Raw genomic sequence first — 26,507 nt, forward strand, 5'->3', positions numbered from 1 at the left:
GATTCTGGTAGGCTTAAAAAACAGAGGAAAAAAACATTTTTAAGTCACAACCCCCCTGCCGGTGAACAGCCTTACACATCTATCACTTTTATGATGTTGACACACCTATTACCCAGAGTGCCTGCAGAGGGCCTCTGAGAGAGAGAGAGGGAGAAAGGCAGGAGGAGGAGTGTGAGAAACAGATAGAGCCCAGGCAAAGGGGAAAAGAGAGATGGCTCTCCCAGGGCCTCAGAAATCTCTAGAAAGACAGTCCTCCGCTGCACCACATCACAGCTTCCCTGCAAAGAGTCCCAGCCAATGTCAGGGGAAGCTGGGTACGGCAGCTAGACTCCCCCTCCCCATTACCACCACCACAGCAGCATAGCACAACACCCCAAGAGATGGCCCAGCTGAACCGTGTGGTTCCGTTTCTCTTGGTTGTTAACCCTGGATCGGGGCCCACTCTAACACACTCGACTGACTGACCGCACGTGCCCCGGCTCATGCAATACCGCAAAGTTATTCATCCTGAAACAGTTTTGAGTAGCAATGCTTTCAACAGATGCTGCTTCCCTGTGTCCAGGTCAGTTTCTGGTTATCACCTCACAGTTCAGACCCCTCTCATGACCATCTTGCTCGTCTTCCCTCTGTGTGTTCTTACTAAATCCACTGCCAGACAGAAAACTAGAAGCTGCCAGACAGAGACATGAGCAGATGCATGGAAGGACAAGTAGTTTGGTTTAAAAAGATTAAGAACGGCACTAGGTTTTAGAATAATTCCAGGGGCTTGACGTTTATCGCCAACGTCAACTGGAAACCTGGAGTTCCCTTGGCTATGCGTCATAACCAGATTTTTCCAAAACAGACGGGAGAGAACATATCGAATAATAACAGCTCAACCAAACATTATGACTCAATCATCACGACATGCAAAGCATTTTATATGGGGTCTAAGTCTCAGACAGAATCCAAGAGGCCCAAACTTATTTCCAACACCGGAAGCAACATTAATATGACTCTTTGAACACATTCTAAAACCAATCTGGTGACCGATTACATTTTAGTTATCCAAATCCACATACAGTGATCCATCAGTCACTCGTTCTTATCCTTTGTTAATGTCATTTATGTGATACCGGAGAGTAACTATCAGTCTACGACTTAACCAATTCATTGCAAAAGAACCTCTGAATAATAGATAACGCCAGTCAATCATTATGAGTCAGAGGAAAACTGTTTATATAACAGCCAACATCAACATTTTGCCCTTATAGGATGGCAAAAGAGGTATTAATCTTACCAGTATGGAACTTAACCAGATGTTGGAAGAGTAATATGCCTCAGCCCAGGAGGACACAGCGAGAGTATTGAGTATCTACACAACACTGCCACCCAGAGGTAAGCCACGTGCTTAACTACAGTGTTGGGGAAGATACTCTGAAAACATCATTCAAGCTACCAATCACTTCCCACTGAAAGAATTTAAGCTACCCTTTAGAAATATGGTTGACTTTTTAAAAATGACTTTGAAAAAGTAGTTCAAAACAGCCAAACTATTTCCTGAAAAACAAATCTGCAAGAACAGATCACCTTGGGGTCTTACGTTAAGAAAATTTTTCAAATGAGAATAAGGCAGGTCTGACGACAAAATAAAGGAAGTGATTGCCTACTTCACCTATGTTTTAGCTAAAATGTAGTGTTGTTCCAGTAGTTAGCTACACGGCAAAAAAGTTACGAACTATTGAACACACTACCTAGATTAGAATTTAGTTCAACTACCACCAAGCTACTGCAAAATGTAATTAAATTACTAGTTGAACTACATGTAGTTCATTACTCCCCAACACTGCTTAACTAACTTGATTTCTACTCCCCTGTTCCTTTTAGTAAAAAAAACAAGTAATATTTAAAGCTGTTTATTAATTTACAATACCTTAAAGCAGATCACTTTTTATTTTTTACATTTATTCACATTGAGATAAATTTCATAGCAGTGACATTGGTTGACAAACACTAACCAAAAGACTCACTCAAAGGAAGGAACCACACTGTTTCCATGGAAACCACAGCCACCCAAGACCAATCTGCCCTCCTACTCAACCACCTGCTTAACTATATCCCACAGTTCTCACCCACACACTCACTCAGTATTTAGGCGCACGAGCACACACCTGACAAAACACACACCCATTACTCACTCTAAAACAAACTAAGGCTGGGTTTACGTAGGCATCCCATTTCTGGTATTTTTTTCTCCACTAACCGGTCTTTTGACCTTTCACATAAGATATTTTTGGTCAAAAAAATACCAAGGCCAATAACTGAAATATATATATCCGAATTGGGCTGCCTGTGTAAAACGCAGCCATACTGTCGCACTACCCAGACATTTCCCCAGCCCATCCACTAACACACAGAACATGATCTACATTCCCAGACATATACATACAACCCCTGGAACAAAAAGCATTCAATTAACAGGAGTCAGACAAAAACAGAATAAACAATACAAGATTTTAAAATATACAATATTAATATGATTACAGAATGAATCAAAAAGGCAAAAACAGACAGCATCCAAACAAAAGATGGTAAAAATACATAATTTCCTCATTTTCCAGTTGCTCCCTCCCATGCCTCTAGCCCTTATGTCCTGTAGGAAGCCCTCCCACCACCACCTCACGGTTGACTGGCTCCTGGCGTCGATTCCCTTACTCCTCACTCAGGTCAGACGGGGAGTGGCGAGGATACAGGGCTTCCTCAAGAGACTGGGTGTGGTACAGTCTAAACGGTCATGTTGATCAGAGACGTAAGCCATTCAGAATGACACAAAATGGTCACTCAGAAGCACTCCTTCAAAATATTTTCACTCAGTTTAAAAAAGGAGAAAAAAGAAAAGAAAGCAAGGCTTTACAACCATGGGGAGGACACGTAGGAGTTAGTTTAGATTCTTCTTCTAGCTAAACCAGTTCATCCTCAAGGAGGTGATCCAACATGACAATGTCACATACATCCACTCAGGTGTTGACACAGCTGTCCATTTACAATTTTGAACTCTTCCTCTGTGTTGGTCCAGGAACGAACATGTGTGGCCCATGGCACAGAAAGATGCACCACTCCAGTCCACTGGTGCTATGGCAGACTAAACACTCCCTGCCAGTATGAGGCAACTACTGTACACAGTCTACATCGGGTGGGGGGGACGGCACTTTGTATAACAGTAGGAAATGAATCTCTTCCTCTAAGACGGGAAGGGAAGATTAAGACCATACATAAAACTTACAAAGACACACTTTCAAATAAACAACCCAGTTAAGTGCCAAACCCGTGGGAACTTCCATTTCATTAGCAGAAAGACACATGGAGCAAACTATGCCGACTCTTCAGGGGTAATGCAAACAACTGTATGCACAGTACGGGTCAAAGTTCCAAAGAGTTTGTTAGTGTTTCTTTGTAAGGTGAGTCTTCAAAACCTGTATATCCCCCCCCGGCTACACAGGATATATGCTCCTCCTGGGTAACCACAGATATTATATGTACAAATTCTTACCATGATTTTACAACAGAGAGAAGGAAAGGCAAAATTTGGTAAAAGGGTGAACAAAAGAAAATCGATTTGAATAAATTGGCATGAAAAAAAACCTACATAATTCCTAAGCCACAGATTGGGCCAGAGTGCAACAAACACGTGCAACAGACCGCCCGCTGACAGCTCTGTGACCCATCTTCCTGTGATCTCCCCAAATCCAGGGTTGACGGGCAGACAGAAGCCGAGCATAGGATGAATGTGGGGGAGGGGAGTGAAAGGATTGTTGTTTGTTGTTTTTACAAGAGCAGACAGCAGTTGCTCTCTGTGATCTTCTCCCGGTTACGCTGACCTACAAAGAGGACGATACAAAGAAACTTGACATCAGACAACGAAAGAGAAAATATCACACCAGGCTTTCAGGTTTAAAGGGACAATAAGGCCTACAGCTGTAGTAATTACAGCTCAACAGTGTCCCTGACACTGGTGTTAAGTACTTAAGTAAAAAATACTTTAAAGTACTACTTAAGTAGTATTTTTTTGGTATCTGTACATGTATTATTTTTTACAATTTAGTTCACTACATTCCTAAAGAGAATAATGTACTTTTCACTCCATAAATTCCCTGACATCCAAAAATTACATTTTGAATGCTTAGTAGGACAGGAAAATGGTCCAATTCAAGCACTTATCAACAGATCATCCCTGGTCATCCCCATCTCCTCTGAACTGGCAGACTCACTACACACACATACGATTTGATAATTTGCAAACGAAGTATGTCACATGCGCCGAATACAACAGGTGAAATGCTTAGGGAAATGCTTCCTTACAAGCCCTTAACCAACACTGCCGTTAAGAAAAATAAGTGTTAAGAAAGTATTTACTCAAACTGAAGTAAAAAAATAAATAAATAGAATAATAAATCATTAAAGAGCAACAATACAATAACACGACTATATACAGGGGGTACCGGTACAGAGTCAATGTGCGGAGGCACCTGTTAGTCGAGGTAATATGTACATGTAGGTAGAGGTAAAGTGACTAATTATGTCTGAGTGTTGGAGTATGCCCCTGGCTATCTGTGAATTTAGAAAATGGTGCCATCTGGTTTGCTTAATATAACAAATTTGAAATGATTTAGACTTTTTATACTTAAGTATATTTCACTAATTACATTTACTTTTGATACCTAAGTTTATTTAAAGCCAAATACACTGCTCGCATTACGTGCACTACAAAATATATTTAGAAATCTATATTATTCAATTATTGCACCCACACTGCTCACGAGCGTCTGCGTGGCCAAGGGCTAAAATAGAAGTCAGTTCTATTTGTGACACAGATCACACTGCAAGACCTGCCTCTCCCATCTCCTCATTGGTTTATAGAAGCAGGTACCCAGGTGCCATCTCCATACTGGTTTTACCCACGTGGGTGACTGAAAGACGAATGAGGTCAGTGGCGGTAATGCACCTAATTTATGAAAGTTGCCAATCGCAATATAAAGTCAAGAGAAGAAAAAGACTAGAAGGAGGAGGGATGACTAGAAACAAGTCGGTTGTATTTGTATTTTACTGGGTGACTTTCAGTTGTGTCATTTTATATTAAGGTATTTTTACTTAAGTAGACAATTGGGTATGTTTTCCCACCACTGGTCCATGACAGCTAGGTGATGAGATGAGTCAGACAACCAGAGAGTGCGAGAGAAAGGTTCTCACCATGGGAGTTAGGTTCTGGCAGGGTCTCTCTGGCAACCAAGTGCATGACAGTTGTTCGGCCAGGGGGCAGCTTTAAAGCTTTGAAAACAAAAAGGACAGACAATGAACAATTCATATGCAGAATATATAATCACAAGATAATCCTCTTTAATTTTGGAATTAGTAAGCATGCTCAGAATGTCCATTCTAGGGGCCTCCCGGGTGGCGCAGTGGTCTAAGGCCACCAGAGACTCTGGGTTCGAGCCCAGGCTCTGTCGCAGCCGGCCGCGACCGGGAGGTCCATGGGGTGACGCACAATCGGCCTAGCGTCATCCGGGTTAGGGAGGGTTTGGCCGGTAGGGATATCCTTGTCTCATCGTGCACTAGCGACTCCTGTGGCGGGCCGGGTGCATTGCACGCTGACCAGGTCGCGGTGTTTCCTCCGACACATTGGCTGGCTTCCGGGTTGGATGCGTGCTGTGTTAAGAAACAGTGCGGCTTGGTTGGGTTGTGTTTCGGAGGACGCATAGCTTTCGACCTTCGTCTCTCCCGAGCGGGAGTTGTAACGATGAGACAAGATAGTTACTAACAATTGGATACCACGAAATTGGGTAAAATAAAAACATTTTTTAAATCTTTGATGACATGTCCTCAACTGTGGCACGTTTTAAATCAGACTTCATTTCAAAGGACATACAGTATTCCCTAGTGTATTTTAGCCCGGTAGGATGGTGTGTGTATGTATGTATGAATGCATATATATATATTTAAAGGAGGGTCCATCAAGTACCGCCAAGTGTGACGCTGCCATGCAGGAAGCGTCCCTGGAAGATGAGGCGCAGGATGCTGGCACTGCCCACCTGCTCCTCCTCCCATCCTGATGCAGAGATGAGACAACATTAGAGCAACACTCAGAAGCAGTCTAATATCACTAGCGCCAGACAGCCACTCAGACAGACTTCCTGCAGTGGTTGAACACACAAACATGGCTGCCATCGTCAGTGGTTTGAAGGTGGAGTGTGGAGAGCCAAGGCATTGTGTAACAACTGTCCCTATAATAACTGGAATGTGGTCCCCGTGACAAGAGACAGAAAGCATGTTTTTAAATCCGACCCAGACTAAGAAGAATTAAGAAAGTTGCAAATTTACCTGATTAATTCTGCAATACAACTCAATATAAAAAGACAGTGTTGTGGTTGTTCGTTCCCTTATTCACGTCCCAAAATGCACAAACTCACCCAAGGGCCAGTTATCAAAGACATGCTTGGCGATGTCCATGGCTGAGTCGTTGGGGGAGAAGATGAAGTCTTGTGTCTTCCCACTGACCAGGATAAGACGCAGATTCACCTGAAAAAAAAAAAAAAAAAAAAAAAAAAAAAAAATCGCCAAAATAAAACATCTTAATAATCCTACACATGGCTCTACAAAAATCCCACAAAATTTCAGAATTATACAGTCTACACTTCCACCCCGTCGAGCAATGGGAAGCATGTAGCTTAGCCTAATCACATGGAATCCTTCCGTTTTCTCTCACCTCAAATGACATGAGATGACCCTCGGAAGCCTGCACCGAAATTGACATTCCTGTCTAATTAGATTTCTCTGGTGCAGATCTCTGCCCCGTTTGACTGGGCTGCTTCCTTCAGAAAGGACTGAGCTCGTTGTGAAGTGAGCCCCTATAGCAGAACAATGCACAGATAAGGGTGGAGCTGGGGGGGGGGGGGGGGGGGGGCCTTCAGCACTGTGGGCAGCTCCTCTCTCTGGGCTGTCGGCCTAATGCGATAACCCCAGGTGTCCCAGACAGCCCTGGGCCCCGTTATTAAATTTACATGGCCAATGCGTAACCCAGGGGCATAGCGGTGTGTGTGAAGGAGGGAGGGGGCTGGGGAGTTTTCCCTGCTCTTCTTTGTACCCACCCAGTTCACTAAATGAACCCATTTAAAATAAATTGAAGCAAAAATGTGTTGGCCATGCTGTTGCACTAATTGTACTTGCAACTTACGACATCTTAGCCTTAAAAAGGCAAAAAAAAAAAGAGAAAAAAAAAGGGACCATTTCATCTGTTAGTCAGTCATTCACAGAATCCAAAAGGAAGTTTATTTTTAGGAGACTTGGGTAATTGCATTTTCTTTCATAGATTTCAATCGCTCCTTGGTTTAAGGATTACATCATCAACATGGTGTTTGCGCAGAGTTTGGCTGGGAATAAATGCTCTCATTGAAAACCAAATGAGGACAACAAATGAAGGTAAGGCAGGTTGTTCAGGGTTCTGCAATGAGTCAAATCCCAAATGCCACAGAGAATAAATGAAGAACCCCCCCCCCACACACAACTAATTATGTGGTGAACTATGATTTCTCCAAAATAATAAGTATGGGTATTGAAATCCATTTGGGAAATAGGGAAAGAAACAGCATTTCACATGAAGTAGTGCAACTCAGAGGTTACTGTCAGATGCTCCATGTAGGCTATGTAAACGGCATCTATTATAAAGTCATCAATTCAACAATCATAAAATATCCGCTACCAGTAAGTAGCCTTAAGCATACACGTAAGCTCCTACACAGGAAGAGACCCCTGGCTCATAGCCTTCCCTCCTGCGGTGGCAGCAGCCCCAGGTCAGGACCTCTAATAGTGAAAAAAGCTCTGAAGCATCATTAGCCTATGGCCGGAAGCCACACTCCACCCCTCTTATTCTCTCCATCAGTTGACAGATCGTAACACGCTGCGCACACAAACTTCATCAGAGTAGATATTGGTATCCCACCACAATCCAACAAATGGCTTGGAAATCATGACAAATATCCTACCATTACAAACACTATCATATTTTGGATACCAATATCAAAGTTATGGTAAAAATGTAATGGGTAATTCCCCCACATAATAAAACATGTTAATTTGTCCCTAAACTTTCTGGTGGTAAATCAGGGAAGCCAGAACAAAGAATCTGTGCCACAAGGTGTATCGTAAGGATAGTCCTACACTGAGCTGTTTACAAACACGCCAACCCTACTAAGCAGAGGAAGCCCCTCCCCCTATGCACTGCATAACCTCTGAGTGGGGTTAGATACCAAAGTCATCATTAACAAGCCCCCCCCAGCATCCCTTCAACCCTTTTATCCTCAACCAAACAAAACAAACTCGAATCTGCCTAGCCGCCCTTGGTTCTTTTTTTAACCATCAAGGAAATCCTCTTAGACTATCCAATCAAGAGAAACTAACTTCAAAAACTCAGCTTTGAAGTAACAGAAAAGGTCTGTGCAACACATGTATGCATTGGAAACAGAGAGGCACTTTTTGCTAAGGCCGTATTGCTACTAAGTCACTCTGGATAATAGCGTCTGCCAAAATATCAATGTAAATATGAACAAAATATTTGCAGAAGTGGACAATAACTCTAGAGCACTACAAGCTGGCATTGGTACAACAGGGCAGGCAGCCTAGAGTAGCCTATCAGCCATTTCATTGATTTGAGATCGTTTGTGATTTCAAATTGACTGGTTCTCCTCAGTCACAACAATCAATCTCCTCTTCATCCCTGATTTAACACAACAGTGCCATGGACAAGGTCCTTTGCCTTTACACATGTCAACTGGGTTTGTTTGGAGAATAACAGCATCCAAAATGGGTGATTTTGTGATAAGACAATCAATTAAGGCTCACCTCTAAAATAAATGTGGGTCAATCTCAAAATGTAGTTTGACAGATGGTGATTACAGAAACAGCTATTCTGTTTGTGAGAATAGCTGTACATTGGGGCTCCCGAGTGGCGCAGCAGTCTAAGGCACTGCATCTCAGTGCTAGAGGCGTCACTACAGACACTGTGGTTCGAATCCAGGCTGTATCACAACTGGCTGTGATTGAGCCCCACCGGGAAGCGCACAATGGGCCCAGTGGTGTCCGGGTTTGGCCGGTGTAGGCCGTCATTGTAAATAAGAATTTGTTCTTAACTGACTAGCCTAGTTAAATCAAGGTTCAATTTAAAAATGGAAAACATAAGATTAATTGTAACCATTTTAATAGACATACGGGGCACAGCATTGGATTTTATGCAGTAAGGATTGTGTTGGGTTGCAAACTCACCATATCGAGATCCCTTGCAGTTGTCATGGTTCTGAAGCCGATCTGAACAGAACCGAGTGTACTGCGCTTCGCTGGTTGAGACCAGGCCAACCCCCTGGCATAAAGAGCACTGTGTGCGTTTCACTACTCTCACCCCTTTACTTCTCTGCTTTCAACAGCCTAGCACCTTCTCAAGCGCGCTGTCAACGTGAACAAATCGGTTGCTATATTCGCCCGTTCGTGTGATATCTGCGAACGATGGAGGCTAGAAGCTTATCTGCCCAATCAACCACCGTCTAGCAATCATACACTCACTGCTAGACAGTCGCTATTTAGCTAGCATTTGGCTAGAAATTAGCTAGCTAGCTTGCCAACACGAATACTTAGTTAGCTATTACAGTCACAAACACATTAGTTAGATGGCTCTAACTAAACTCGTTGCTTTAACCTTGACGAGTTTTACTGAAAACCCTCCACTACTGCTTGACAATACGTAACTAGTAACATGGCTAGCTAGCAAGGAGCTAAGTTAACTAGCTAACGTTACTTCTGGGTTGTGGCAATTTACAAGGTTGGTTTCTTGAAGAAAACATATACTTCCCTAACGATTACGTTTGATTGAAGAAGCTCATGACAAATGTTAAGTTAACGTATTAGCTAGATAGTTACCTGGCTAAAATCAAAAAAGCTAGCTAAGGTTAGCTGAAAATATCGGACTGCGGCAGAAAAGCGGAACAGAAAAGACAAACAGCGATATCTCTACTCTTAATCTTACTAATAACCTCACAGTTTCGAAGACTGTACCAGTATAAAACAAGTACTTAAATATTTAGCTCCGCATCCCAACGGTTAAAAGTATCCAATGTTCGAGGGTTTCTTTTGGTCAGAAAACCATCGAACCTAGCTGCTGCTTGTTGAAGAATAATGGCAGGACATTTAAAGACACAGGAAATCAGCTGGTTGTCAACATAGGAAACGAAAATACACCACAACAAAGTATGTCTGGGAGTTGAAGTCTTGCCATAAGATTCCATTTTGATTGAACAAGTTATGACACCAAGGCAATAAACAACATACATTTGGATAATTTGTGTTGAAGCCACCTTTTACAGAAAGTCGGGGAAATTATACTTAAATTAAGCCAGAAATCAGTTTTCATTTTGGATGATTCAAATTTACTTACGAAACATTTATACACAGTACTTTCTCTTGACACATTTACAGATATAAAATAGTTTAAATAGTACATGTTCTCATGTGTAAGAATACAAATGGTCATGAAACTGTCAGTACACAATCTATGTAATTTAGTTAAATACTGTTCTGATGACCTCAAGGTTATGTCTGTTAAAAGCAATGTTTGTAAACATAATGTTGTAACTTACTCCACAAAACATTGTACAGAGACACTTGTGTAATCTGCAAGGCTTTGCAACGTGATGCTGTAACAAGCTTTGAGCCTTTTGGAACCATTTCAAATGGTTAAAGAACTGTAACAAAACAAGCAGGCCAAACAGAAATATAATGTATAATTAAGCAAGAAGGCCTGTGGTATGTGCACGAAAGAGGGTCCAGTACGCACCACTTAGCTAGCCATGGTAGGGAGCTGGCCTCGAAACCTCGACCTTCTAGCCCGAGGTCCGGCGCACTATCGACTCTGCCGCAGAAGCATGCTCGTGTGGCACAGTCGATTTCCGCGCTTACTCCCTCCTTTCAAAGAGCGCGTCCTCGCGCTAACTTGTGACTCTACGTCTTACAGGAACGCGCTCACCGGCCAAGCACAAACAGCAAGGAGCAGGTATTGAACCCTCGACCTTCGAGCCCGAGGTCCGGCGCGCTATCGTATCGCAAAAGCATGCTCATGCGGCAGAGTCGATTTCCGCGCGTATAAACCCAGGGTCGTTACACTATATTGTCAATATAGCACAACCACCCGAGGTGCCTTATTGCTATTATAAACTGGTTACCAACGTAATTAGAGCAGTTGCGTCATACCCATGGTATACAGTCTGATATACCATGAGTTTCAGCCAATCAGCATTCAGGGCTCCAACCACCCAGTTTATATTTTACGAATTGAAAGGGATTAGTAAACTGCTATACACATGTACTTGAAAGTAAACAGTTCAACTGACAAAATAACATTGTAAATGCTCAAAACAGAGAGAATGGAGAAAGTCAAGCACAAACGCTATTCATTGTTAATGAATAACCTCTAATCATAACCTCTCCTTTCAAAGTTGTTTTTTAGAAACAATGACAGTCTGAAAATATCCCCACTTTCACTCACAGCTATTTGTAGGTTGTTTTCTAGCCCATTTTTCAATAAGACCGGACTGTCTTGACCTTAAAATCTTCATTTGATACCAATAATAGCGGATATCAATTGTAATTGATAATCTGTGGAGACAATTTCCACATCAAACAGGCATAGAATACAAATGACAGTTTCATACCCTTGAAGTGAGCAACTGAAATGTAGACTGAGGCACATAGTTAAACAGCAAAAAGTTGATGTAAACAAACACCACACAAAGTTTCTATAAACAAAACTTGACGGAGGCTGGTGGGCTTTTCAGTTCAAGTTATTACTACATTCAGTTAGACACTCAGAGTTAGCGATTAAAACCCAGGCCCCTCTTTCAATGACACAATTATACATGGGAACCAGTCAAGTGGGTAACATGTACCACAAGCCTAAGACCTTCGAACAGAAATGTAACCTGAAAGCCTTTTAATGCAACTCTAGAAATTATACTAGGTTCATGTATTGGAATCCCTTCTCTGCCTTTCACCAGTGTCAGTTTTGGGCTGAATATACAATCCCCCCCCCCTCCCCAGTGTACCTTCCTACAGACATCTCTCTCCATTTGGTAGAGTTTGTATATCATCATGGTACAAAAATAAGTTATTTCTCTCATAACACAATCTCTACCTTTTAGCCTTTGAGAGCATAATTTTAAACCGAATAATTATTTGGGCAGCTCTTAAAAATAAAAAACATTTGAACATACATAAATATATATATATGTCTCTAACAAAAATATACATGCATGTTTCTGTATAAATATTTAAACAAAATTATATAAATGATTGTTTAAAAGAATATTCAAAATTTGAACTTTTGGGTAAGGACTGTCAATTCTGACAATTTAATTTAATTGTCAATCATCTCTCTATAGTGCAGACAGTGAGTTCTGGGGTTGTTTGACATTCTGCTTGGTATTGCCTGTCCTCAAAGAACACAAATAAAACCATAGTGATTGACCTACATGGACAGAAGGACACGCAACACCACGTACACTGTTGATGTGCTTACTGACTCACAGGGCAAAGACACTAGAGATCAGATGTCATTTGGGGGAAAATGGCTGAATTGAAGCAGAAACAACCAGGCACTAGAATAACATGTTAAAGTGGAGAAACTCTGTATCCTTACCATTTGTAACCACCTAAATGACATCATCATTGATACAAAGAACCCTTTCAACATTTAGATATGCAGAAATGTGGCAAGTTCATGTTGACAGAGTATATACAGTGCATTCGGATAGTATTCGGACCCCTTGACCTTCTCCACATTGTTACATCCTTATTCTAAAATGGATTTAAAATAAATTATCCCCTCAATACCACATAATGACAAAGCAAAAACAGGTTAAATTTTCTCTTTTTTTCCCTAAAATTTAAAATAATTATCACATTTACATAAGGATTCAGGCCCTTTAATCAGTACTTTGTTGAAGCACCTTTGTCAGCGATTACAGCTTTGCGTCTTCTTGGGTATGACACTATAAGCTTGGCACACCTGTATTTGGAGAGTTTCTCCCATTCTTCTCTGCAGATTCTCTCAAGTTGTGTCAGGTTGGATGGAGAGTGTCGCTGCACAGCTATTTTCTGATCTCTCCAGAGATGTTCGATCAGGTTCAAGTCCGGGCTCTGGCTTAGCCACTCAAGGACATTCAGAGACTTGTCCCGAAGCGACTCCAGCGTTGTCTTGACTGTGTGCTTAGGGTCGTTGTTCTCTTGGAAGGTGAACCTTCGACCCAGTCTGAAGTTCTGAGCGCTCTGGAGCAGGTTTTCGTCAAGGATCTCCCTGTACTTTTCTCCCTTCATCTTTCCCTCAATCCTGACTAGTCTCCCAGTCCCTGCTGCTGAAAAACATCTTCACAGCATGATGCTGCCACCACAATGCTCCACCGTAGGGATGGTGCCAGGTTTCCTCCAGATGTGACGCTTGGCATTCAGGCCAAAGAGTTAAATCTTGGATTCATCAGACCAGAGAATCTTGTTTCTCATGGTCTGAGAGTCCTTTAGGTGCCTTTTACTGAAGATTGGCTTCCATCTGGCCATTCTACCATAAAGGCCTGATTGGTGGAGTGCTGCAGAGATGGTTGTCCTTCTGGAAGGTTCTCCCATCTCCACGGAGGAACTCTGGAGCTCTGTCAGAGTGATCATCGGGTTCTTGGTCACCTCCCCGATCAAGGCCCTTCTCCCCCGATTGCTCAGTTTGGCCAGATCTAGGAAAGAGCCTAAGTGGTTCCAAACTTCTTCCACACAGTCAACTGTGGGACCTTATATAGACAGGTGTGTGCTTTTCCAAATAATGTCCAATCAATTGAATTTACCACAGGTAGACTCCAATCAAGTTGTAGAAACATCTCAACGATGATCAATGGAAAAAGGATGCACCTGAGCTCAATTCCGAGTCTCATAGCAAAGGGTAAATAAGGTCTTTTTTTTATTTTTTATAAATTTGCTAAACATTTCAAAAAAAATGTTTTTGCCTTTTTCATTAGTGTGTAGATTGATGAGGGAAAACATTAATTTAATCCATTTCAGAAGAAGAATAAGACAGAAAGTTAAGTGTCTATTGTGGCACAATTCCCAGACAGTTAAAAAACAAACAGATAAGAATGTGCTCCTGTTCAAGGCTTGCGTCATATGTCGTTGGGGCAAATACCATCTACTCTACCACTATTCTCCTCTAAGGCATCCTTCCTTCCACCTCATTGTCATCCTCTGCCAGGAAGTTGGGGCTCTTTGATCGGAGGACTGGCTCAAATTTACCGCGGTTGGGTGTGGCCTCTGAGCTGTTCTTAATCCCGTAACCAAAGTAGATGATAAAACCTAGTAGAGAGAGGGAAGAAGGAAGGAAGAAAAACTGATTTAAACAGTGATAAACTACAGCATGCCAAAGGTAAACCTCACTGACGCACTGTACTCGCGTAACACAAAGTTGTGTAACAACACAGATAGGCGCAAGAGGCAAATAAATAATAGGGGTGGCAATCTCACTAACCAATAGTCATCCACACTGCAAAGCGACACCACGTTGGCCCATCCAGCTGCATCATGAGGTAAATGTTGACAAAGATACTGACCAATGGCAACACTGGGAGTAGGGGTACCTGAAGGGAATCAAAATGTGTATTTTGTACATTAAACCACACACTGGACATATTCAAGTCTAACAACTACAAAATATTTTCTAATTCACTTTTATGCGAAGAACTGATGATCCAAGTACAGACAGACCAATTGGTTACCAGGAGAATGAGGAAGACTTTAGTAAACGGGAACTGGTTTCTCAAGAAAAAGTACGTGAAATGAGTCATGTGACTGAAAACTCCCATCATACCTTAAAGGTGAGTGACTGTCTGCTCGGGGGCTGTCTCCATATGATGACCACACACAGGAAGGAGAGGAAGGCCAGTATCGCACATATGGTGACCCACACTGGGTGGCCACTCACCACCTCTACCCCACACACAGACAGCACTATGCACAGCAGGGTGAACACCACAGCTAAAGAGAGAAGAGATTGTTAACTTAGCATGTATAGTGGAATCTTATTAAATCATTTCAATGTATTCTCTCATTTGCATTATCAGACAGCTGCTTTCAGTATGCCAACCCTCTCAAAAACGGCTCACTTAAATATAGCTTTAAACACCATCAACACTTCACCCTGTCAAAAGGGGGAGACTCACAGATGACAGCGGTAGTGATGTAGACGATGAGCCCGGAGGTCTTGGTTGGGACGTCACAGCTGGGCACCAGCAGCATCTTGAGGATGAACCGCTCCCTGAGGGGCCTGGTCTCCCCCTCACTCTCCTGGCCAAACTCATCCCCACTGTCCCCCTCTGCCATGGCTGCCCTCTGCAGACCCACCAGCTCCACCAGCTTCTCACTGGCACCACTGACACCCAGGGTGCCCGGTTGGTACCTGAGAACAAATACACATACAGTTGAAGTCGGAGGTTTACATAGACCTTTCCCAAATATATTTAAACTCAGTTCTTCACAATTCCAGACATTTAATCCTTGTAAAAAATTCCCTGTCTTTGGTCAGTTAGGATCACCACTTTATTTTAAGAATGTGAAATGTCAGAATATTAGTAGAGAGAATTTTTTATTTCAGCGTTTATTTATTTCATCACATTCCCAGTAGGTCAAAAGTTTACATACACTCAATTAGTATTTGGTAGCATTGGCTTTAAATGGTTTAACTTGGGTGAAATGTTTCAAGTAGCCTTCCACAAGTTTCCCCCAATAAGTTGGGCGAATTTTGGCCCATTCCTCCTGACAGAGCTGGTGGAACTGAGTGAGTGCTTGGGGTCATTGTCCATTTGGAAGACCCATTTGCGACCAAGCTTTAACTTCCAGACTTGATGTTTTGAGATGTTGCTTCAATATATCCACATAATTTTCCTCCCTCATGATGCCATCTATTTTGTGAAGTGCACCAGTTCCTCCTGCAGCAAAGCAACCCCACAACATGATGCTGCCACCCCGTGCTTCACGGTTTGGATGGTATTCTTCGGCTTGCAAGCCTCCCCCTTTTTCCTCCAAACATAACAATGGTCATTATGGCCAAACAGTTCTATTTTTGTTTCATCAGACCAGAGGACATTTCTCCAAAAAGTAAAATCTTTGCTCCTATGTGCAGTTGCAAACCGTAGTCTGGCTTTTTTATGGCGGTTTTGGAGAGGTGGCTTCTTCCTTGCTGAGCGGCCTTTCAGGTTATGTCGATATAGGACTCGTTTTACTGTGGATATAGCTACTTTTGTACCCGTTTCCTCCAGCATCTTCACATGGTCCTTTGCTGTTGTTCTGGGATTGATTTGCACATTTCGCACCACAGTACGTTCATCTCTAGGAGACAGAATGAGTCTCCTTCCTGAGCGGTATGATGGCTGCGTGGTCCCATGGTGTTTATACTTGCGTACTATTGTTTGTACAGATGAACGTGGTACCTTCAGGTGTTTGGAAATTGCTCCCAAGGATGAACCAGAGTTGTGGAGGTCTACATTTTCCCCCTGAGGTCTTGGCTGATTTCTTTTGATTTTTCCATGATGTCAAGCAAAGAAGCACTGAGTTTGAAGATAGGCCTTGAAATAAATCCACAGGTACACCTCCTATTGACTCAAATTATGTCAATTTGCCTATCAAAAGCTTCTAAAGCCATGACATCATTTTCTGGAATTTTCCAAGCTGTTTAAAGGCACAGTCAACTTAATGTATGCAAACTTCTGACCCACTGGAATTGTGATACAGGGAATTATAAGTGAAATAATCTGTCTGTAAACAATTGTTGGAAAAATTACTTGTGTCATGCACAAAGTAGATGTCTTAACCGACTTGCCAAAACTATAGTTTGTTAACAAGAAATGTGTGGAGTGGTTGAAAAATAAGTTTGAATGATTCCAACCTAAGTGGATGTAAACTTCCGACTTCAACTGTAGGTAGAATTCAGTCAACCCTTACTTTACTAGTTACGTTGACTGAGAACATTTTCATTTCAGCAAAGAGTTGGATATTTGAGGAATCAAATGTGTTTGTTCCTGACTCTTAAAAAATAAGAAAAAAGTGTGTTAGCTAAAATCCTCTGTGCTAACCTGAGGATAAGCACGCACACAGCCACTAGTGTGTATGCCAGGAGAGTTCCTATCGACATCAGGTCCACCAGGGCTGCCAGATCAAACAGGAATGCCATCAGGGCTGCCGAAAGAAAGAATACGTTTAAATTCTAAGCAGCATAGAGTAGCAGCTAAACAGTTGACAGAAAACGAAATGTTGGTGCACAAAGGAGATACTTAGTAAAGCATGAGCTAAGCTTACCTGCTACAATACCCGACACGATGGTGGCTAACAGGGGGGTCTTGGTTTTGATGTTCATCTTTGAGAGGAAACGGAAAAGCAGGCCGTCCTCAGCCATGGCATAGATTACACGGGGCATGGGGAACATTGAGCCCAGTAAACTGGACAGGGAAAAGAGAGAAAGACTCAGACACAGTAGTCGCCATCACACAGAGGCCAGCCATGTCGCTGGACAGTCCACAGACACTGAATGACCCCGAAATATAAGTTAACACATGAAACAAACACTTTTGGGTTCATATATTCCCCATCATAATTTGTGTCCGTTCCTTTGCCTGCAAATAATTACAAACAAAAAATGAATTGAAAGCACAGCATATGAAAATAAACATCTGTTCAAACCCAGAAATAAATATCTAACCAAAAATAGCCTGCCATCTGGGTGCCTTTCAACCTTTGATAGAAGTGCACACAAGGCCATGAGGAAGTCTCTATGGGAAACTGTCTGTCAGTCACCTGGTGGAGAGTGCACAGAGGGAGCCCACAGCCACGATGTAGCGGGCAGGGTCCCAGTGCACATACTTGAAGGCCTCTGGCAGCGGGCTCTCTTTGTTCAGCAGGTAGTAGGGCATCATGAGAGTGAGGGCTGCAGACACCCCGAAGTAGGCAAAGAAACAGATGAGCAGAGAAGCCACGATACCGATGGGGATGGAACGCATGGGGTTCTTGGCCTCTTCACCTGTGGAAAAAGATTGAGACGGTTTAGATTTGACAGTTGTCAACCACAGGTACATTTTACATGGACTTTTTAGCCATTAAGGGGATGCTCTTATCCAGAGAATACATTTTCATACGGGTCCCCCGTGGGAATCAAACCCACAACCCTGGCATTGCAAGCACTATACTCTACCAGCTGAGCCACACGGAACCAAAACATTAAGAACACCTGCTCTTTCCATGACATAGACTGACCAGGTGAAAGCTATGAACACTTATTGATGTCACTTGTTAAATCCAGTTCAGTCTGTGTAGATGACAACATGGGCCAGCATCCCTGTGGAACGCTTTCAACACCTAGTAGAGTCCATGCCCTGACGAATTGAGGCTGTTCTGAAGGCAAAAGCAGGGGGTGCCGTGCCACTCAATATTACGGGGTTCTTAATGTTGTGTGTAAATCATTGGTGTCAAGAGACGAGAGGAAATTGCCTACTTGTGGTTGCGATGCAGTCGAAACCCACAAAGGCATAGAAGCAAGTTGCTGCACCAGAAAGGACTCCACTGAAGCCGAATGGAGCAAAACCCCCATTGCCAAACTTCTCTTTAATAATCCTGGACAAAGAAAGAGCAGGGGACTGGTTATAATTATTGTTTAATAAAGTTATTGAAGTAGGCTGGAAAATAAAGAAAAACGGCAAAGAGAAAGATAATAATTTCATATTCAGTCTTCAGGAAGAGAACTGGTATCCCTAATGGTTGATGTCTCTAAAGGAGTTAATATATTTTTGTAAACAGGCTCATATATTCAACTACTCCCTTGGGCTGATTTTAAAAAAACAATCCTGCCTAATAAACCACTCCTCATGAACTCTTCTGTCTGTCTGCGGCTGATTGGTGACTCACTCTGTATCAGTGATGTTGGATGTGTTGACAAAGTACTCGACAGTGAGGTTCCAGTTAGTACGGTCTCCCTTCACCAGTCCTGAGATGATGACGAAGCCCAGCACCACCAGGTTGACCCCCGTGAAGATCTTGTTCACCAGGGCCGACTCACTCACGCCAAACGCCAGCAGGCCTGTGTGGGTGTTGGCAAAGTGTCAGGGCCACAGACGTGGGCAGCGACCAAGCACAGCCAATCATAATGCTACACTGAATGGGAAATCTTCGCATGCCCTAAGGCAGGAATGAAGAGCCCTATTATTGTGGCTGTATTTTCGCTGAGGGTGTGTATAATGCTTTCAAATGTCTTCAGAGTTATGTTAAATGAGAGCCTCACCAGTGAGCAGCAAGATCAGGATGAGGGCGAAGAGGTCTGGGTATTCAGCCAGAATCTTCCCAGGGACCTTGATGGACATGGAGGCTCTGAAGAAGTTTGAGATCTTCTGTTCAACCAGGTTGTCAAAGGTGGAGCTCCAGGCCCGAGAAACACTGGCTGTGCCTGAAAGAGGGAGGGAAGAGGAAGGGAGCGAGAGGAAGAGATTTATAATGACAGAAGTTGGAGTCACACTTTCAAGGGCCCTTCTGTCAAGAGGCAATCCTTCTAGAGGACAAATCTGCCTGTAAAACCGCTTCAGCTCAAGTCCTCAACAGAATCTTAATTATTCAACTTCTCAGAATTGCTGATCATCTCAATTGACTGTCTTGGGTATTGCAGTAATATCCCTGCTTAGAGTTATGAGGAAAAATTTCAAGAGATTTATCATTGCTCTCATATCCTGTTTCAACCTCAAATGTGTTTCTTGCAACTTTATAAGATACAAACAAATCAAACGTTCCCTCCCCCCCATTTTGAATCGCATCCCTTCGTAATCTCAAAAATCCCTCATTTTCTCTAACTCCCACTTCTGACTCACCTATGACATAGGAGAGGATGAGGTTCCAACCAGTGATGAAGGCCCAGATCTCCCCCACTGTCACATAGCTGTACATGTAGGCTGAACCAGTCTTTGGCACACGGGCACCAAACTCAGCATAACACAGACCAGCAAGGACGGAGGAGAGCGCTGCGATGAGGAAGCAGATCACAATGGCTGGGCCGGCCTTCTCCCTGGCCACCTCTCCAGCCAGCAAATAGACGCCGGCCCCCAGAGTGGAGCCCACCCCCAGGGCTATCAGGTCCAGTGTGCTCAGGCAGCGGGCGAAGTGGCTCTCTTCCTGGTTACAGTCCAGCGCTCGCCGCCTGAGCAGCATCTTACCAAAGGAAGCTAGCTTCTCAGCCATGGTAGGACAGCAGGTCACCAAGTCAAGAGGAGATGAAGGATCTTCTTACAGCCGGCTGGGGAGGAGGAGAAATAAATCAAATACGCTGCATTCAGAAAGTATTCAGACCCCTTGACTTTTTCCAATTCTTCTTTACATTACAGCCTTATTTCCCCTCATCAATCCACACACACACAAAATCCCCCATAATGACAAGCAAAAACAGGTTATTAGAATGTTTTACAAATTTATTCAAAATAAAAAACTTAAATATCATATGTAAATATTCAGACCCTTTTTTAAAAACCTTTATTTAACTAGGCAAGTTAGTTAAGAACAAATTCTCATTTTCAATGACGGCCTAGGAACAGTAGGTTAACTACCTTGTTCAGGGGCAGAACGATCTTGCAACCTTTCGGTTACAAGTCCAAAGCTCTAACCACTAGGCTACCTGCCACCCCATGCTATGAAATCAAATCAAATCAAATCTTATTTGTCACATACACATGGTTAGTGACAAATAAAATTTGATTTGATTTGATTTGATTTCATAGCATGGGGTGGCAGGTAGCCTAGTGGTTAGAGCTTTGGACTTGTAACCGAAGAGATTTGAGACTATGAGACTTGAAATTGAGCTCAGGTGCATCCGGTTTCCATTGATCATCCTTGAGATGTTTCAATCACTTGATTGGAATCCAACTGTGGTAAATTCAATTTATTGGTCATGATTTGGAAAGGCACACACCTGTCTATATAAAAAGGTCCCACAGTTGACAGTGCATGTCAGAGCAAAAAAACAAAGCCATGAGGTCGAAGGAATGGTTCTTAGATCTCAGACATGATTGTGTCGAAGCACATATCTGGGGAAGGGTACCAAAACATTTCTGCAGCATTGAAGGTCCCCAAGAACAGTGGCCTCCATCATTATTAAATGGAAGAAGTTTGGAACCACCAAGACTCTTCCTAGAGCTGGCCGTCCGGCCAAACTGTGCAATCTGGGGACAAGGGCCTCAGACAGGAAGGTGAACAAGAACCCGATGGTCACTCTGACAGAGCTCCAGAGTTCCTCTGTGGAGATGGGAGAACCTTCCAGAAGGTCAACCATCTTTGCAGCACTCCACCAATCAGGCATTTATGGTAGAGTGGCCAGATGGAAGCCACTCCTCAGCAAAAGGCACATGACAGCCACTTGGGAGTTTGCCAAAAAGGCACCTAAAAGGACTCTCGAAACCAAGATTCAACTCTTTGGCCTGAATGCCAAGTGTCACGTCTGGAGGAAACATGGCACCATCCCTATGGTGAAGCATGGTGGTGGCAGCAGCATGCTGTGGGGATGTTTTTCAGCGCAGGGACTGGGAGACTAGTCAGGACCGAGGGAAAAATGAACGGAATAAAGTACAGAGAGACCCTTGATTAAAACCTGCTCCAGAGCGCTCAGGACCTCAGACTGGGGCGAAGGTTCACCTTCCAACAGCACAACGACCCTAAGCACACAGCCAAGACAACGCTGAAATGGTTTCGGGACAAGTCACTGAATGTCCTTGAGTGGCCCAGCCAGAGCCAGGACTTGAACCCGATCAAACATCTCTGGAGAGACCTGAAAATAGCTGTGTGGCAACACTCCCCATCCAACCTGACAGAGCTTGAGACGATCTGCAGAGAAGAACGGGAGAAACTCCCCAAATACAGGTGTGCCAAGCTTGTATCATCATACCCAAGAAGACAGCTCACACACACACAACAGGAGTGATTTTGAAGGACAAGCCCAGACACTGAAGAGTTTATCACGGCCCAATCTTGGATGAAGGACTGCTTTAACTCAGCGACATTAGTGGGTTTTCAAGCATGAACTGCTCATTCCAAGTCCTGTTACAACTTCTCAAATTGGAATTAGGTCTGGACTTTGACTAGGCCATTCCAAAACTTCACATTTGTTGCTTGAAAACGAGCAGTTCATGCTTGAAAACCCATACATGTCGCTGAGTTAAAGCAGTTCTGCATGTAAGAGTGGGCCAAAATTCCTCCACAGCGATGTGAGAGACTGATCAACAACTACAGGAAGCGTTTGGTTGAAGTCATTGTAGCGAAAGGTGGCACAACCAATTATTATTATTGAGTGTAAGGCAGCAATTACTTTTTCACACAGGGGCATTACTATTTCAGATCCAATCAAAATAAAAGATAGACAGTCAGGGAGATTTTTTTTTAAACTAAATTAATTTAGCATTTTGTTATTTTTGAGCAAAAAAAGAAGAACATTATCCATGGCAAAGTGCATAGAATTGCAGGAAACTAGCTTTAAAACAGCAACAACAAAATAAATCTCAGCTCCATGGCAGAATATGTAGAATCACAGGAAATTCGATTTAAGACAGCAAAAAAAGAAAAGGAATTGGCCTAAAAATGCTAAAATGTCCGATTTTGCCACGACAACGGCCAACCGAGCTCATTGGCACTCTCCACTACCATGACAACCATCTAAGGCCCTTTTTGATCCAGAAACAAACCTGATTGGTACAGATCTGTACCTGGGAACAGAGCTCATTAGAATAAAAGCCAGTGTGTAGAATAATATCCAAACATGCAAAGGAGGATATTACATTTTTCTACCTGTTCAAGATACATCACCATGAAGAGAATGACATTCATAATTATGCATTTCTGTACAGAACAGGGACCCATGATGTCATTACCGGGTGTTAATCTACTTCACTTAGTAGTTCAATAACCAAAAGAGATTTTTTCAAACTCAAGGTGTCATGTTGTAGCTGACACACCATTCTTTCTGACAGATATTTAACTGAGCTTTTGGAAAACGTGGTCACATAAAAAAGTAGGAGATTTTTCAAAAATTCTGTTTCCCAATTTTACATCTGCACTGTTCTTTAATTAAATGTGTTTTTGAAAAATGTTCATTGGGAACTGTTAAAAGTAGTCATTGTGCTTAGAGTTGTATGGTTTGTTTAACTTTGCAATCAATTGTTTTTGTTTGGCATACTTTTAAAGCGAAAATTAGGAGGTTCAGCGTCATTCTGTTAACGTGGAATTGCCCACATGCGTCCTGTGTAAAACCCCATTCTCTCTACAGATCTCCACCTGATACTAGGATAACCTGCTTCTAAAGGCAGGCTGGCTGAATAGTGAATAATGGCAGGCAGCCATTTAGGCATAGACAGTGACAGCTCTGTCCCGACCTCTGGCTGGTGGTCCCTCACGGGAAGAAAGCCATGCAGTAGTGCTGACCAGTACCCTGACCTTGGCAGAGACCATAGTGAATCTGAAACACTAGCTAAGGGAGAGATTTAAGAACCCCATTCATTTGCAGCCAGAAGAAAAACTAAAATAGGAGAACAAAGAAAATAAATAAGAAAAGAGAAGAGGGGGGGGGGAATAGGAGGAATGGCAGCAGCGTTGGCAAAGAAAGCATGGGAGAGAGAGACAGGGGAATGGAAAAACCTGATGAAGGGCCTCTGACTTGACACACCAGACCGATTTAAATTTTAAAGAAGCATAAGAAAAATAGAATCGCCACATCCAACGGTGCCCAAAACAGCTACCGTTAAACAGGAAGGAGTAGTCTAGCTGTCTAAGCCCACTGTTAGGGCGCCATGGTTGGACATAATAAAGCTCTCCTGTCTGGCGATGGCTTCAGGTTGATCCTAGGCGCACACACACACCGGAGAGGCCATGCAAGTTTAATAAGGTCGAGTCTGGGAAATACACCTTATCAGGAGGAAGAGAGCGTCTATGTCAACTCAGTTTGGCTGACAGAAGATAACGCCTACAGGGAACACAGACTACACAGGTGACTGCATAGCATACACACATATCTCAGGTCGTTGTTCTCAATCTGTAGTGTACAGACTATAGACGATGAATGCAACAAATATGCATAACTCAGTCACCAGTTACTACACACACGGCACTTACCATTTGCTAACCATTTGAACAGTAACATATGGCTGACAATAGGGATACAGTCAATGGGATTGCAAGGTCTGCTTGTTTCAATCTACTAGAATCAGTAGGCTGACATACTAGCCAGGAGAAGTTGAGCCAGCCAGACTCTGCGATCACAACTAGGCCTAAATCAAGCATAGAGTTGGCCTTTCTCCTCCATTAAGAGGATAATCGGCAACGTTACGTAAACCTAACCTTCTCGGAAATAAATTTGCCATGACTATGGGCTCTATTCAAGCTGTAAAGCGTTACAGATTCCGCGATAGAAATGTAAAGGTAATTTCCCATTGAGCCGACATATGCAGCGTTTACCGTGAATGAGGTCTCTGCTAAAGCGGGAACATTGCTTTTAAATCTCAATCACGCTGTAAAACTGAATTTAAACGATGCGGATTGAATAGAGAGAGCACTGTTTGTGTAGCCTAGAAAGAGTATGGCGTAGTGTGTGGGCTACACTAACCGAAGTCTTAGAAATAGGTTGTGGGAGCTGAAATAATGAGTCGTTCTGGTCATGTATAAGCAGGTTTATTCTCAATACAATTGTAAAAGATAGAACCAACCATTGTAAACCGAATTTATGACAGAAAATCTGGCCTAGGTGCCAGGACATTTCCGAGTTCAACAACGTTACATTGTTGTCTTGCCATGACTACAACAAGTTGTTCCATGCTCACAAAGAGTTTTAGTAAATAAAGAAAAATAAGTTCTACAGTTCATGATTAAATTTAAACAAGTTAACAGGCCACTTTCAGAAGACCAAGCATCATATGAAAATGGAATCCTTTCCGATGTTTGCTAAGGAATGAGACAGGGCATAATGTTCAATTTGCAGGTCCTGGAATCCAGGACGGGTGTTTCCATGGTTACCTCGCTTCACTTCATCTGAAATGACACCAGTTGGTGCACACTGCATTTGCTATTCATCAGATCCTTTCCTCCAAAAGGGCAATCTAATTATGGGCCATGATGACAACAGAGCATCAGCAGCCACAGCAGCCAGCTTTCTTTTTACTAACGTGCCCATGTCTCCACAATAACGCAATTCACCAAAAGGCTGAAAGATCTTCCGGAGTGCCCATTCTATACATGGTTAACTCTTATAGTAGGCTTATACCATTCATTTGATCACTTCCAAGAGAACTGTTTACCTTATCACCCTACCAACACCACCCTCTCAGCCCGGGGGCACTCACAGGTCTCAAGCAGATGAAACTTACTCAGCCTGGGAATCTCTCAGCAGGGCTCTTTCACACTAGTCTTTCCAGTCACAGTTCTTACTAAAACACGCAAACATGACTTGGAATCCCAACAGAAGGTAGGTGTGGTGGTTAGGTTTCTTGGTTGAAAAAAAAAAAAAAAAAAACTACAGAAATGTTCGACACCGGGAAAAGACATGCCTCAGCAGGTAAATATGAACATAGTTATGCAAACCATTAACATAGAGCCAAGCATTCCACAATAGAAACCGTCAGTACTGCGTTTGCAGATTAAGCAGCAATAGGATATCCAAGGCTATATTTAGTTGAAATATATTGTAGTTGGGGGTACATTATTACCTAGCTAGGCAGGATTAATTACATTCAAGAGTGAACGGACTACAGACTTGCACAGAGTAATGCAGAGGTCAGTGTTTTTACAAGGGACAAAGTAAACAGCCACCCACCTGATTCCAGGGGTACAGATTGCTAGAAAGGTCAAATACATAATGGTCGACACTCAAATATTAATCTAGCTAACTACATAAAACGACAGCCTGATTTACGTTTGGGTTCAGCTAGCTATTGCTGACGATGCGAGTCAGAGCACGCGAGTTTTGTAGCCTGGCACAAAACGTAGTAGCGCGTGGATTGTGGTAGCCATGCTGGGCATCGCGAAAATGTCCAGCAGACCAACCAACAACTGCCACATTCGTTCCAGCTACTGTTATTCACTATACATCTCCCTATCTTGAATGACTGAGTTCATTGATTCCTATCGGTGAGCAGTCGCATTTGGTTCACATAGCTAGCTAATTCAATTTACATTCGATGCCTTTGGTAAATAACTTATAGCTACATACCTGAGGAATTGATGGGCACAGAAATAAATTCTGCGATCAGATGGAACATCTGTCTTTACAGTCTGTAAAAGGTGTGACTAGAATATGACTACTCTAAGTGGCACAACCAATGTATTTTATTTGGCTAACAGTGTAAACATCCCGCCTCTACTCAACTCTCATTGGTTGTCATCCGGGGAAATAGATTAATTTCATTTGT

General features: G+C 42.8%; 2 protein-coding genes across 2 annotated transcripts; both read right to left on the reverse strand.

Annotated features, from left to right (window-relative positions):
• Nucleotides 1-2,264: 2,264 nt before the first annotated feature.
• Nucleotides 2,265-10,230, reverse strand: LOC109905168 (ubiquitin-like protein 3). Its single transcript, XM_020502396.2, has 5 exons — nucleotides 9,292-10,230; nucleotides 6,444-6,552; nucleotides 5,996-6,082; nucleotides 5,227-5,304; nucleotides 2,265-3,857 (listed from the first exon to the last, which is right to left on the reverse strand). Exons 1-5 carry the CDS (start codon nucleotides 9,316-9,318, stop codon nucleotides 3,805-3,807), a joined length of 354 nt encoding a protein of 117 aa, XP_020357985.1. The 5' UTR covers nucleotides 9,319-10,230; the 3' UTR covers nucleotides 2,265-3,804.
• LOC109906011 (cationic amino acid transporter 3) lies at nucleotides 3,697-26,461 on the reverse strand. The gene is made up of 16 exons (XM_020503650.2): nucleotides 26,309-26,461; nucleotides 19,944-20,365; nucleotides 19,367-19,528; nucleotides 18,994-19,165; nucleotides 18,584-18,702; nucleotides 17,890-18,112; nucleotides 17,395-17,534; nucleotides 17,172-17,274; nucleotides 15,264-15,499; nucleotides 14,912-15,078; nucleotides 14,573-14,681; nucleotides 10,853-14,400; nucleotides 6,444-6,552; nucleotides 5,996-6,082; nucleotides 5,227-5,304; nucleotides 3,697-3,857 (listed from the first exon to the last, which is right to left on the reverse strand). Exons 2-12 carry the CDS (start codon nucleotides 20,308-20,310, stop codon nucleotides 14,258-14,260), a joined length of 1,941 nt encoding a protein of 646 aa, XP_020359239.1. The 5' UTR covers nucleotides 20,311-20,365; nucleotides 26,309-26,461; the 3' UTR covers nucleotides 3,697-3,857; nucleotides 5,227-5,304; nucleotides 5,996-6,082; nucleotides 6,444-6,552; nucleotides 10,853-14,257.
• Nucleotides 26,462-26,507: the final 46 nt, after the last annotated feature.

This window comes from Oncorhynchus kisutch, linkage group LG15 (assembly GCF_002021735.2).
Source record: "Oncorhynchus kisutch isolate 150728-3 linkage group LG15, Okis_V2, whole genome shotgun sequence".
NCBI lineage: Eukaryota > Metazoa > Chordata > Actinopteri > Salmoniformes > Salmonidae > Oncorhynchus > Oncorhynchus kisutch.

Excerpts from the sequence above, each read along its gene's own strand:
- LOC109905168 (XM_020502396.2), bottom strand. The coding sequence starts at position 9,318 with ATGACAACTGCAAGGGATCTCGATATG. Across the intron at positions 6,083-6,443 it reads CTTTGATAACTGGCCCTTGG|GATGGGAGGAGGAGCAGGTG; the intron begins GTGAGTTTGTGC and ends TCTCTGCATCAG. Across the intron at positions 5,305-5,995 it reads TGGCAGCGTCACACTTGGCG|CTTTAAAGCTGCCCCCTGGC; the intron begins GTACTTGATGGA and ends TTGTTTTCAAAG.
- LOC109906011 (XM_020503650.2), bottom strand. The coding sequence starts at position 20,310 with ATGGCTGAGAAGCTAGCTTCCTTTGGTAAGATGCTGCTCAGGCGGCGA. Across the intron at positions 19,166-19,366 it reads CCTGATCTTGCTGCTCACTG|GCCTGCTGGCGTTTGGCGTG; the intron begins GTGAGGCTCTCA and ends ACACCCACACAG. Across the intron at positions 17,275-17,394 it reads CGTGTCGGGTATTGTAGCAG|CCCTGATGGCATTCCTGTTT; the intron begins GTAAGCTTAGCT and ends TTCTTTCGGCAG.